The sequence below is a fragment of the Oncorhynchus gorbuscha genome, linkage group LG17, assembly GCF_021184085.1.
Source record: "Oncorhynchus gorbuscha isolate QuinsamMale2020 ecotype Even-year linkage group LG17, OgorEven_v1.0, whole genome shotgun sequence".
Lineage (NCBI taxonomy): Eukaryota > Metazoa > Chordata > Actinopteri > Salmoniformes > Salmonidae > Oncorhynchus > Oncorhynchus gorbuscha.
Window position 1 is genome coordinate 10,924,706 of NC_060189.1, and position 14,677 is coordinate 10,939,382.

Sequence of the window (14,677 nt, forward strand, 5' to 3'; positions counted from 1 at the left end):
ATAATGCCACTTTAATAATGTTTACATATCTTACATTACCCATATCACATGTATATACTGTATTCTATACCATCTATTGCACCTCAGCCATCGCTCATCCATATGAATATGTACATATTCTCATTCACCCCTTTCGATTTGTGTGTATTAGACAGTTGTGGAATTGTTAGATATTACTGCACTGTCGGAACTAAAAGCACAAGCATTTCGCTACACTCGCATTAACTTCTGCTAACCATGTGTATGTGACCAATAACATTTGATTTGAAATGACGTCACTGAGGAACACCATTGAGGCAGGAAGAGAAAGGAAAAGGGAAGGAACCGTCAGTCAGGTAAAGGTGTTAGCGGTAGGCAGCGCCCTGTTTATTTCCTATTGACTTTACGCTACATATTTTGGATATTCCTCAAACGAATCTGGAAATAAAGATAAAGACTTCCTTCTTCGTTAAAACGGGTAAGTAAGCTATTTTGCAGTTATTTACTTTCCAACTTATCAGAGTGAAGAATTGGGTGGTTCATTGTCTCTTGAACAAACGTAGGCGATAGGCACGCGGAAATATTACAAATATTCTTAAATTCTGCCAGTGGAGAATGCCTTGCTGGCCAAATGCTAGTCACTAATGTGATACCACACTCGGAATACTAACCTGTATTTAATTTAACAAAATAAGAAATGCGCTCATTTTACCTCAATCGTCCCTTTTGAAAAGACAACTAGTATTCATAAGTGCAATCATTCAGTTGTCCATACACCATTTCTCCACACTATAAGTAAAACAAATACAGTTGACATAAACATAACAATGCTCATTATTTCTATCAGCTGTTTGAGGCAAATCATCATACTTGAAATTATATAAAAGCCAATATCAAAGAAGCTGTACTGGTATTTAAAGGTAGCTTCAGCGATATGACGTGATGGAGGAAGTAAACAGCATAGTGGTTCATGCCCCATTCAAAACAACTGGGAACTCTTACATTTCCAACTTCAGTGTGTTCAGGACAAATTGGAATGAGAAGGGGGGTGAGAAACTAGCTCCAAATGGGAAAAATATTTTTTTTATGGTCATCCAACTCGGAATTCCATATCGAGAACTTGGGCCTCTTTCTAAAGCTCTAACTTAACAACTTGAAGATCACTGACGTCATGATTTGACCTCATCCCCCCCCCCCCCCCCAGTTGTCTTGTAAGCACCATCAATTTCTAAAGGCTTCCCATCGGTGGCGGCCACTGATTGGCTGAATACACTGGGTGAGAGGTGGTTGGAGTTGTCATTAAAGCCGCATGATTGAATTATGATGCACATTTTTTTAACTACCTGTAGTTTCTTTGAAAATTTATAAAGTTCTGTGTATTTAAACAACCAGTATAAATACACCTGTTTCACTTTTGCAGGTCAAAAACCGAATCACCACTGCTGCACATGCTGCCACTGTTTTGAACAGATTAGATTATACCAAAGATGGTACAGTGGGAAGATGGGCATAAACTGCTTCTCCAGTAGAACGTTGGTTAGCTAAACTCATTAGCAGAAACATTGTCAATGGGTCTTAACGGTCGCCAAACCTGCGCATGTGCAGGCTGTCAAATCAGTCAGTTTGTCACTTTCACGACGTTAAAGTAATAACATGTTCAACTACTTAAGACATTGGCTCGAATCTAGGTTGTGCCTTTATTAGATTTTAGAGAACATTTAAATAAAGACGAATTGTTCACTTCTCTCATTGACTTCTCAAACCCTGGTCTGTTTTGCAAGCATTCCCGGAAGTTCGAGATGTTCCGGCCTCTGGGTTTAGAAACTCGAATGAGCAGCCAGCTCACAAACGAACGAGTGCACCAGGGCAAATGCAACAAGCAGCATATAGATGCAATAAGTAAAAACACATGATCTAACTGGGGATAGTTAGCTAACATAATGTCACAAAGCATGTTGCACTAGCCAGTTAACTTTCATTCTGAAAGAATACACCCGGTTTGATACACCTGGTTTTATGCTGTTTAGTGTACACATGTCGCCCTGTCAGTAGAACCTGATGATGAAAAACATGGGAGGACGAGACAAATGGCCATGTTGTTTTTGTTCCCCCAGATCTCTGATGAGAAGGTTCTAGCTAGTAGTGTATCCCTCTGTCCTGTGACTCTTTTTGGGTGTAGTTGTCCAGTTTATCAGGTCCCAGGCTCTTATTATTTATTTATTTACAAGCTTATTACAATTTGCTTTATACACCATCTGTACCTGATATAGCGGATCTAGTCTCACGTGAGGAAGTAAGCCGTCTGGTGCGAGAGACTCATTGGGAGGAGGAGACTAAAGCAGACCATGAAGATCTGACTGAACATTTGAGATCCCAGGATGGTCCATTTTACTTTGTGCTGTTATAATTTAGGCTATGAAATTCTGCGATTTCATTGGTGCAGTTCCCCTTCATAGCAAATAGCTGGCAAAGCAATCCAAGCAATGTTCTCATGGCCTATGCGCCCTCTGAGGAGGCGCTGCCTGGCTGTCACTGAGGAGCAGAGTGATAACTGAACATCTTGTTTTGAACCATATTTTTTTAAACAAGAAAATGTACACATTTACCTGGCTTTTTTTGATGTCATGGCTTTAGAAGTTTCTGATAGGCTAATTGACATCATTTGAGTCAATTGGATGTGTACCTGTGGATGTATTTCAAGGCCTACCTTCAAAATCAATGCCTCTTTGCTTGACATCATGGGAAAATCTAAATAAATCAGCCAAGACTTAAGGACAACAAAGTCAAGGTATTGGAGTGGCCATCACAAAGCCCTGACCTCAACCCTATAGAATGTGTGTGCAGAACTGAAAAAGTGTGTGTGAGCAAGGAGGCCTACAAACCTGAGTTACACCAGCTCTGTCAGGAGGAATGGGCCAAAATTCCAACTTATTGTGGGAAGCTTGTGGAAGGCTACCTGAAATGTTTGACCCAAGTTAAACAATTTCACAGCAATGCTACCAAATACTAATTGAGTGTATGTAAACTTCTGCCCTACTGGGAATGTGTTGAAGGAAATAATAAGTAAATAATTTTCTCTACTATTATTCTGACATTTCACATTCTTGAAATAAAGTGGTGATCCTAACTGACCTTAGACAGTAAATTTTTACTAGGATTAAATGTCAGGAATTGTGAAACTGAGTTTAAAATGTATTTGGTTAAGTTGTATGTAAACTTTCGACTTCAATGGTGTGTATGGAACTTTTTTTACCAATCACAAGTGGGGCACCATTAAACATTGGGCGGGCTGCCGCTGGATCCCAATCCGAAACAGTAATGAACAGGGTTTTTTTGGTCGTTTTTGGGGGGGCTGTTTGTGCACACACCACTTTTTCTCGAGGCAAGCCGAAGTTCGTAGCTGAAGTCTACTCCCCTTCATTTGACAACAGTAGGGATGCTTCAATTAAGTGTTTGTCATTCAACGAGGATGACTCGTTTCATGCAAATCTTCACTTGAGAAATACTGCACCAAGCATCTTAGTTAGATTTAAAATTATGCAACTAAGTTCTCTGCAAAAACTTGATTCTTAGATTAATTCAGACTTTTGATGAAGTGGCTACGACATCTCAAGATGGACGCAGTACTATTGCAACTTTTTTTCTTGTTTTTCAAGCAAAGATATTTTAAGGGAGTATGTGAGCTCACTCATTGGGTTCGCCTAGCGGCGTTTGGCTAGGTGCCAGCTGAACATTTACAGCGTTGAAGCACAAGGCTCAACTTCTCCAACGTTTTGGTTCCCTGGCTACCAGCGGGAGGTGAACCCATGCACCTGCGAAGATACTGTGTGAGAGCGAAGTCTTGCATCTCGCTCATCTCAATGGGAGCGTTCGAGCTGAGCACTTTTGTCAAGACATTACCCAACGTTGGTCACCACCTTTTGTTTTGCATTATGGGTATAAAAAGGATCCCACTTGGAACTGCATGACCTCAACAACCATGTGATCAAAGGTCATGAACTTTCGACTGCAGTCGGCTAGTTTTCTGCAGTTGCTCCTCACCAACTGCAACTTGAAGTCGTAGCCAAAGCATTGTGGGAGACGAACTTCTGGGTTTTTTGGAAGCAAAAAGCAGAGATGGCGCCATACTGGATGGCCACCGTTTTGCAAGCGCCATGGATTGCCACAGTTTTGCAAGCGCCAACCCAACTTTACTATTTTTGTGATTCTTTTGTAGTTTTATTTTTACTTTATTTTCACAATGTATCCGCTTCCATTTCTTACAACCTTTTGAACATCAAGTCAGCAGTTACTTGCCTTAATTCCATCTTTAACCTCGACCCATCTGCCCTGGGCTCCTTGTGTAATTCCGACCCAATTTTCGGGCTACTCAAGAGGAAATGCAGGCATTAGAGGCAAGGGATGGGGGAGATCCTGGTGAGATTAAGGCGAAGGCAATACCGGGCAACCTCTTCCCTCCAGTCTACTGGCCAATCCATTGCTATTAAGATCACTGATTTGCTACCAACGGCACCCTCGACTGCAATATCCCCCCCCCCATGGCTAACCTTAATGAGCAAGTACCCCAAACACCAGTCTTGGGGTCAATATCAAGTGTATTTGACTGCTTGACATTGTGTTTACCCAGTAACTTATGTGAACTGACATGTATTGTCTAACATGTCTAACGTGACCACACCGCCCATGTCACAAAAATACATTTACACATGTTATTTAATCTTTGCACCCACACTGCTCGCACGCGTCAAAGGGCGTCTGCGTATCCAGGTGCTAAAATAAAACTTGGTTCTATTTGTGATGCTTGACGCGCTGCAAGTCCCGCCTCTCCAATCTTCTCATTGGTTTTGAGGAGCATATACCCACTTGGGTGATTGAAAGATGAACTGAGGTCCACTCTCCAGTCCAGTTGGTAGTGGTAATGCACCTTTTTAAAGTTTGTTGTCAACCGCCATATAAAGTCTGAAGAAGAAGTCTGAAGGAGACCGCAATGGGAGATTGCAAATCTGAAAATATTGCGGAAGCAGACAATGAAGTGGATTCTGAATCCAATAGTGGAAGAATCAAGGAGAATTGGAGTATTGTCAAAAAGAATGGAAAACTGAGAAAAAAATATTGTACAGTGAAAGTGACCCTTCATATCTAGTAGGATTATGGTTTGTTAATGAGGAGTAGCTGAGCAAAGTACCAATTTTGAAGAATCCATTTGAGTTATCCAGACATGAGGCAGAGAGTGCTGGGTAAAGCGAAGGCTGTGATGATTATAAGAGGCTTGCTGGTTTCGATTTTTTTTTTTTTTTTGTACTTCTGCGGATCAGAAGGAATGTGCGTTGCATCTCACACTATTTTGATACGTTTGAAGTGTGTGTGTGAGTGAGTCTTTGGAACAGGGCACCCTTCAAGGGGGCTATATCTGGCGTCTCGTGGGAAGTCAATTTTAAAGAGATTAAAAATATTCCTGGAGTGCTTGATGCACGTCAGTTGAATCGTATGGTGAAAAAGGGAAGTCTCTGTTCTTTTTGAGTCTCCCTACTTGCAGTTGGTATATAAACTACAGAGTCAGAGCATTTGTCCCAAGACCAATGCAGTGTGATCATAGTAAAGCTTTTGGTCATGTTTCAAGTGTTTGCAGAAGGGAGAAGCCGAGATGTCCAAGTTGTGGATTAGATTATGTGTTGAAAATGCATATTGCAATTGTGGTGGGAACCATGAAGCTACATCTTTCGATTGCCTGACAAGGATAAAAGAGAATGAGGTGGCCAAAGTCAGGGCTGTCCAGAACATTTCAAAAGCAGCAGCTGTTAAAAGGGTTGAGATTTTGAATGGTGCTCCTGAAGAGTCCATGGTGGTGGATAGGCCTTCGCTGCAGGGGTTGCCTTTCACCAGCAGGACCCTGGCATTTTAAAGGTTAAGAAGGTGGCCTTCATAGCTATGGGGTTAAAGGGCACTGCCAAGGTGGAGAAAAGGTCCAGGAGGATAGAAATTGTGGCTGCGGCGGAGTGGTTCCTGGGCCTCAAAGATATCTCTGCGGAGGAGTTACATGGAATATTGTCACAAGCATACCACCCTCAGGCCCTAGAGTCTGAGAAGGGAGATATGGACATTTGAAAGAAGGAAGAAGTGAGAGTTGTGTTTTGTTGTCAAAGTACTATTTCTTATTTGAGTGGACTACGTTAGTTTCCCTATCACATACGGATTTTCTTTTCACCTTGTTTTGGGTTTTCAACCCGTCCAGTTGGTGGCAGCAGTACACAGTTTATTTGGGTTGAAACCAACTCAGTTTACTCTTTTATCTGTCTATTTAATTGTCGGAGTAAAGGACTTGCATTTCAAGTATAACAACCCAATGTTCATATCCCAGGACAAATTAGCTAGCAACAGCAAGCTTGCTGGCTAAATTGGCAAAAATGTTTAATGATTTTCGACCGGCCCCCAAATGAATATAATTGGTTCAGAGTTAATTTGGATCATTCAATGTGAGTGTCCTGATCGCGTCTGGAGTGGGTGGACAAAATCAACGTGCGATGGCGCACGCACATGAGCGGTGTGGTCAACATGTAATCCTTTTCTGTACAGTGAGTGTGTTGTCCTTCATGTGATTGAATCAAATTTTGCAAACTGACAACATGAAGGTTGAGAATTAAAGAAATACACTGGAGGTTGTAGTGAAGCTGACATGAAATCAATTAACATACAGTAAGAATCTTTGTACTCCGTTTAATCACAATCTGTTACAATTCCGTGTTGCACAATTAATAATGTACAAGGGCATGACGTAATGGCAACAACAGAGCATAAGCTGAAAAAACACCTATGTTCTCATTCTAGTAGCCTATGCACTCACTAACTGGTTATATTTTGGGAAGACCATCACAAAAATACAAAACAATTCTTGTGAATGTTAGAGCTCGGGCTGGTATCTAATTTCCTTACCAGAATATACATTTATTGGACCATGTTGATCATTTTTCGGCTTCGTGTTGAAGTGGAATTCTGATTGTATCCACTTCATCGGCAATAACAAAGGCAACTACAATGTCTGCCATAGTGGCGTTTCCTAGAAACGGCAGAAGGTAACCGACTTGCTGACGGTGAATATGTGCCTCCCCTGACTTTACTCCTCGACATCCGTCTACAGTCGACTACTTTAAGTTTACCACTCAAATGCGCCCATCCTCTGCTGTGCTGCTCCTGGCAATGTCATTTTGCTGAGTCTACCTTTTTAACTTTACAGTTGTTTTACTTATTTTTTTGCCAAAGGTTAGGTTTGGATTATAATGGTGCTGGGACAGTTTGATTTAAAAAAGCTTTAAGTAAGGTTAAATATCTGTCACATGATTGCATGAAACACAGGGCCCTAATCATATCAGTGCAACTGCATAGTATTATTTTAGTTTTTCCTTCGGAATTCCTGCATGGAGAAACTCTGAGGCCTACATATGTTTCAAGTCAATTAAAATTGAAGGTAGTCAATTCAGGAAGTAAACTTCAAAAACAATTCAAAATGTGATCTGCATCTATTTTCAATTACTTCTCAATAAACTGAGTAGAAGCTATAGTATTTATTTCAAATGTTTTTGAATATTACACTTAAATCACTTCCTGAATTTATTGCCTTCAATTTGAATTGACCCCAGCCCTGATCTGCTGGGCCACAGCTCCCTGAATTTAAAAAAAGTCCCTCCCTATTGTTTCTTACTAACAGAATCATGATGAAAGAAGAGCTAGAAACGACCAACCGGCCAGACAACACAGCCTTCACACAGCAGAGACTCCCTGCCTGGCAGCCCATGCTGTCGGCTGGTATCGTAATCCCTGGGTTTGTGCTCATTGGCCTGGCATTCATTGGCATAGGTGTTGCCCTCTTCATCACCTCACAGAACATCACAGTGTTGGAGGTAAGAGTATGACTGACAAGGGCATCACGGGTCAACAGTGACTCCTAGTTTCAGTATTTATGATACCCATTTATTGTCCATTTGCATAAAATGTCATATTGTCCAGTTGTATGTTCTCAATTTAGTTATGAACTTCATCAGAGTAGCTCAATTTTTACTAGTTCAAATTAGACATGGCCTGTAACTCTTTAGGTACTTGTGTGCATCTTCTTCTTGAATGTTACTCTTGCGATCTGTTCAAGCTTGTTTACTAGCTCATTCGGTCACACAGGATGAAGATGATGGTTTCTGGCACACAACATAATGGAGGTGTGAGTTGTGGTTTTATGTTGATAGGTGCTGATCAATATTTAATGCAATGCTTCATGTTAATGCAGAAAGATTACACTGGAATGGAGACCACCTCAGACTGCTACAAGTGCTCCAACCCCAGTGACAAGAACTGTACGTGCAAACTGGAGTTCTCCCTCTCCAATCTGTTTGAGGTAACGTGACATTCGTACCCCTTCGCTTATTTAAGTTATCACAGTAATGTGAGGTCTGCTCATTACATGTAGCAAAGAGCTGGTTCTAACTCACTTTTTGTTCTTCAGGGTCCTGTGTTTTTCTACTATGGTCTGTCCAACTACTTTCAGAGCCAACGCTCATATGGGGCTTCAAAAGATGAATACCAGCTCTCAGGGGATCTGGACTACTTTAAGGTGGGAAGAGATGTGAATGTGTGACATGATCTATGAACAGCCTCAAATGTTGTGACTGATGACCTATCACCAACTGTTTTCCCCTCTTTGTTGCAGACACCTATTTCTGCATGCTCTCCCTATCAGTATGATGCCAACCAAAATCCAATTGTGCCCTGTGGATCATTAGCAAACAGCATGTTCAATGGTACAATCCCATCATTCATTAATCAGAACTCTAGTAGACTGTTTTATTACCACGCTGCACTTGGAGTAAATATTCTCTTCAACGTTGTCCAGTAATTAAATCTCTGCATTGTTTTTTTAAAGACACCTTTAAGCTCTATCAGATCGTGAACGGTACCAAGAAGCTTGTTCCCTTTGATGGAAAAGGAATAGCATGGTGGACTGACTACAACATCAAATACAGGAACCCTTCTGTTACGCCTCTAAAGAACGCATTCAATGGTAATGAGCTCCATCCAGAGACCATGACATTAATGTATACAGTGACATCCTAACTTGAGATGCCTAATCAATAATGCCCTGCATCCACATGTCTTAACACACTGACCTAGGAGTTTTTAAACTTTGTTTCCTTTGAACATGCTATACAAATAAAGGCATTTATAATTCATTTTATGAAGAATGCCTTGGTCCCCCTTTCTTTTTGATTACCAATTTACCCCTTTAACCAAAGAGCACCTTCTATCTACCAAAATCTGACTTGTGTACCTCCGCACCTTCTGTCTACCAAAAACCAGCTACTGTGTACCTTAGCAGCTTCTGTTTACAAAAACCAGCTACTGTGTACCTTAGCAGCTTCTGTTTACAAAAACCAGCTACTGTGTACCTTAGCAGCTTCTGTTTACAAAAACCAGCTACTGTGTACCTTAGCAGCTTCTGTTTACAAAAACCAGCTACTGTGTACCTTAGCAGCTTCTGTTTACAAAAACCAGCTACTGTGTACCTTAGCAGCTTCTGTTTACAAAAACCAGCTACTGTGTACCTTAGCAGCTTCTGTTTACAAAAACCAGCTACTGTGTACCTTAGCAGCTTCTGTTTACAAAAACCAGCTACTGTGTACCTTAGCAGCTTCTGTTTACAAAAACCAGCTACTGTGTACCTTAGCAACGCTTCCCTTCCTGCATTTTTTTCTACACTGACCTAGAAGTTGGACGTTACATCGACTTTCATTTGCTTTCCTCACGTAGGTACTGTGAAGCCGTCCTTTTGGTCCAAGCCGGCTTATGAGCTGGACACCTCTGACCCATCCAACAACGGCTTCGTGAACCAGGACTTCCTGGTGTGGATGAGAAGGGCTGCCCTGCCAGACTTCAGGAAGCTGTATCGACGAATCACAGAGGGTGACTACGCCAGGGGCCTACCTGCAGGGAACTACTCCCTTGAAATCGCCTACAGTATCTTTCACTACAATATGGAAATGTGTATAAGTCAGTGGGCATGTGTGAAAGGGTGCAGGCTTAAGTCCTTATGAAGCGTTTGTTTTGCCTGAAGACAGAAGAACTGAGCAGTTCTGTAATTACATATGGAATGACCGATGATTCAAGCATTACAATGTCATATTACGTAATTCAATGACCACTCCTGTAAATTGATGAGCGCTTATTTAATTCTAATCCAATTGGCATTTCCACTCACTCATTCACCAGAGTGAGTGGAAATGAGAACATAAACTGCATGTTGATGCTATTACTCCAGCTAAATGCAAGCAACTGTAATAATACTTTTTTTTACTCCGCTCTGGGTGAGTTGTATTTCACTCCCATGGGGCTAGTGTCTCGTGTTACAACAGTTTGTTGCTCAATGGTTTACACCTGCATTTCAGCTCAACTGGTCTTACCAGTTGGGTGGGACTCTGCTTTTCAAACAGAGGAGAATGGCAGACATGACGTGGTAGTTTTTCAGCCTTGGAGAAAGCATATGCTAGGGAAAGAGTAATGCTTTCTATATAAATATTACCAACCGTGTCTAATTTGTATGGTCACTCTCACATGGCACTCTATGTCCTGTTCGACCTTAACACACTCTTCCTCCAGACTATCCCGTGTTGAGCTTCGGTGGGAGGAAGAAGGTGGTCTTCAGCAACGTGTCCTGGATGGGCGGAAAGAACCAGTTCCTGGGCATCGCTTACCTGGTGGTTGGATCTTTGTGTGTTGTCATGTCGATGGTTATGCTCATTGTGTATGCTAAGTTCAAGTTCCCTGAGGATGATTAATGTTCCGGCTCCATTTGACCTTTTAGAGGTTAGTCATTATCTGGGTAAATTTAATAACTTTAAATTACTTGATTATACTGCCATGTCTGTCCAATATTGAATCTCGTTGAGAGAATTAGGATTTACTGGGAGAGTTGATAGAGGGCTCTTTGCATAGTTCATTAAGGGTTTTAGTTAAGAGGTGAGTGAGGTCAAGTTGGACATTTTAAAGTTTTAAAAGCTATGTAATTTGTTACTCTGGGAAAGCTGCATCTGAATCTTATTGTATAGTTTAAGACCTTAGGATGAAAAAGCCATTCATAAAAACCTATTTTTGTTGCGTTACGTCACATTGGTAACTGCAGCTTTTATCATGGGTCAGAAAAGACCAATCTGTTCATACTGTTTGTTATAGATATCTGAAAAGTAGAGGATCATATACAAACATGGAGTGATTGTTATTTTTAGACAGGACATGTAAGCCATAGAATTGTATTGCCATTTGTTATTGGATAGCATTTCTGAATTGATGTATCTGAAATGTTTTGCTGTAACCTTTTCTAATGGGAATATATCTCAGGGTTGTAATATACTGCACATAACTGAACATCCTCTTTTAAAAATATTTTTATTGCAGTATGTTTCTTGTAATGGAATTTAGAAAATTCCTTGGTGAATTTTAATTTGTTTTCTCTGAAATAATAAATGTACAACTTGAGGAATGAACTGATAGCTCTCTGCCATCCCTTTTGTTGAGTTGATATGGAATTAAGGTTGCATCATCAATGATTGTCAAGGAAGGCTCTGACAGTTCCATGGTATTGTCACAATTACAGCTCTGAGTGGAATGTTGCCAAAGATTCTATGCACAGATTCTGACACATTATACATGTCTAATGCCTGTCTCAGCTTCACTGTGTGTGGTTTAATCTGGTGAAGATGGTCTTTTCTATATGGCCCTTTTCCAGTCCCCCACCCCCCAAACATTCAATTTTCCCCAGCCTGCCGGCATGGGCAACGGTTGGGATAGATATAACTCCAGAGGAACTTGCTGCATTTTTCCGGCCCAGTACCAGTGGGATTAGCCAAGTTTTCAGTGCAATAGAACCTGCGCTCCCGTACCTGCTGGTGATCTTCTTGCCATTTTTTGCCTTTAATATTCTTCACAAAATATACAAAAGGAAGCTGATCAAGACATTACTGGTAAGTAACATTATCATCCACGTTCACATCAGGGCAACATTTTAGATTTTTTTGAGAAGCATCACTAGATATGGAAGTCTGCTTCTTCTATATTGGTGCTTGTCCAGGTTAAGTCTCAAAAAAGCTGTCGTTCTGCCCCTGAACAGGCAGTTAACCCACTGTTCCCAGGCTGTCATTGAAAATAAGAATGTGTTCTTAACTGACTTGCCTGGTTAAATAAAGGTAAAAAAAAAAAAAAAAATCTGCCCCAAAACATCGAGGAATACTAAGGATTTAACTTATCAAAATGGTGGTTAAAAAAAAAAGTAAAAAGAATCCAGGAGGGGGGGGGGTCATCTCTGAATGTGTTTTTCCTGCAGAAGTCGGATATGCTTAACACATCTGCCATGCTGTCAGAGCATCTCCAACAGCTGAAGGGCGTGGAGGTGAGGCTGCTAGCCCTGGAGAAGAAGCTTCGGGTGGTGGAACGTAGGAGTTGGGGGAAAGCACCTCGAAATAACAGGGGCCGAGAACTAACCCGCTGTGACGCTGTGGAGTCTTCCTCGTGTTGCTGCTCATCAGGAGAGAGTGAAGACGAGGGCAACCAATCAGGAGCTTTGACAACCAGAACCGTGGAGCGCTGACAACGAGACAGGACTTGGAGCCTGTTCTGTTCTTGAACCTAAAATATAACTAAGTTCTGAACAAAATGTTGCCTTCTTGTGTGTTGATACACCTCTGTACTGTGTTTGTTTTTAGAAAACTATTAGTGTTAGAATAATTAGAAAATGGTATAATTCATTATTTAAGATGCATTGTGCTTGTTACACTTGATTTGATGAGCACACCAGGGTGCTATTTTCACAAATGATTAATTTCCAAAGTTGGTATAGTTGTCACTTGGCTGTCATGATGCAATCACGGCACAGATGATGTAATAATGGGGCTGCTGAGCTATTCTGAGGTTGCACTGGCTCAGGTCCTCATTCGTTACTCAGATACGATTGGATTCACATCTCTGGCCTCCAGAGATAAGAACCCAGAGCTGTTTTTTTGAACTACATTATCTGAAGATGGTCTGTGTTGGTATTGGCGTGGGGCACTGCAAACACCCAACCTGGTCAAGGGTTGGGATGGAGATCACACCCGATGAACTGAGAAAGGTAGTGGAGAGCAAGGAGTATGACACCTCCTTCTTGGACATGGCCCTGCACAATGTTGGCTGCATGATCCTGGCTCTCTGCATGGCCTTTCTGGTCGTCTCCATGATTTACCTGTGGATCAGCAGGAAGAAGAGCCCTGGACAGGTTGGTGAATAGTTACTCTTCGTCAATTTGTGAATCCAGTTACATCATTTTTGGTGGTAATAAAGTCTCTGCCCTAGTTTTACATATGGTCTACATTGAAAATATGCACCTCTGTGTACTTAGCTACATAGCTAGCTTACGTTGCTTAGATAGCTTACAAAGAGGCCTGCTGGGACAGGTTGGTGAAAAGTCCTGAAATCATACTGCTCTCTATGTATTTCTATGTTACTGTTTTTTGAAGGACACATTTTTGTTTTTTGAATGTATGTCTGCCAACATTTCTGTCAGGGCAAAGCAGGATTCCTCCCGTGCAAAGGCAGCATGCAGAAACTGCGCCAGGGATTTGAGTTGCAGGAGCAGGTCCTGCTCAAGATGGATGGCATGGAGCAGCGTATGGTTTCCCTGGAGAGTTTCCTCAGATCCATTTGGAGGAGGAGATCCAGAGGCGATGGCAAACAGGAGGCCGCTGACAAGTACAGAGATGTCCCGGGCTTCTCTGACCGCTCCGACTAATACCTGATTAACCGCTCAACACCCGAAGACCCGGTTTATGGAGACTGTTTTATGTCTACTGATTTTGGGATTCTGTTTTATGGACAGTTTTAGTGCATTTGGTAAAATAAGCATTTTAAAAACATTTTTAAATGATTTAAAAATAAAATGTGTGAAATTGCATCAGAATTGTTTACCTTTTATTTAAGGTTCATAGAATATGATTCTAAACCAAGGATATATGCTTGATATATATATATATATATATAATTTAAAACATTGAAATGGGAAATTAGGTAAAGCAAGATATATAAATCACATCAAAAAGGCCTAATGATTTTGAGGATTACTGGAAATTGTTTGACTTTGGCTACATTATCCAGCATTTGACAGTTTGATTTCCAAATCAATAGTGACATATAATTTAGAAAAACGGGTGGAAATTGTAAATAAGTAATTTATTTGACCAATCGCTGTTATTATTATAATTTAATACGTGTGATGTTCCCATACAAGATATGACTACATTTTAATTAAATGAATACTTTGGCATATTTGTGATGAGATGAAATGACACTCCCACATTGGAGGACAGGTAAACTATTTACGTCAAAATGATCCCACGAAATGATGGCGGTTCTGTTCCATCACTGTTCATGTTGATTAAGATATTCTTTTCCTACCGTAATCTGGGACTATACTAAATATAATTCTAATTTTTGAAAGAGTCAAGTAATAGCAAGGGAACCAATTCTCCATACATAGGCCCGCCTACCTGTCAGAAAAACTAAAGATAAGAACCTGTATCGAAGCACCCATTCTACCATCTTTGACCATGGTTTTCTCGAAGTGGAATGAAAAAATGTACATGTCTTAAGCCTCTCGTTTACATTAGCGAATCAATCAATTTGTTATTTGTATCTA

At 40.9% G+C, this 14,677-nt stretch overlaps 1 protein-coding gene across 1 annotated transcript; it reads left to right on the forward strand.

Annotated features, from left to right (window-relative positions):
• Positions 1-293: 293 nt before the first annotated feature.
• On the forward strand, positions 294-11,498 carry tmem30b (transmembrane protein 30B). Its single transcript, XM_046308764.1, has 8 exons — positions 294-457; positions 7,682-7,874; positions 8,252-8,359; positions 8,468-8,575; positions 8,672-8,762; positions 8,885-9,022; positions 9,769-9,975; positions 10,615-11,498. The coding sequence occupies exons 2-8, from the start codon at positions 7,686-7,688 to the stop codon at positions 10,791-10,793; spliced, it is 1,020 nt and encodes a 339-aa protein (XP_046164720.1). The 5' UTR covers positions 294-457; positions 7,682-7,685; the 3' UTR covers positions 10,794-11,498.
• The last annotated feature ends 3,179 nt before the right edge of the window (positions 11,499-14,677 follow it).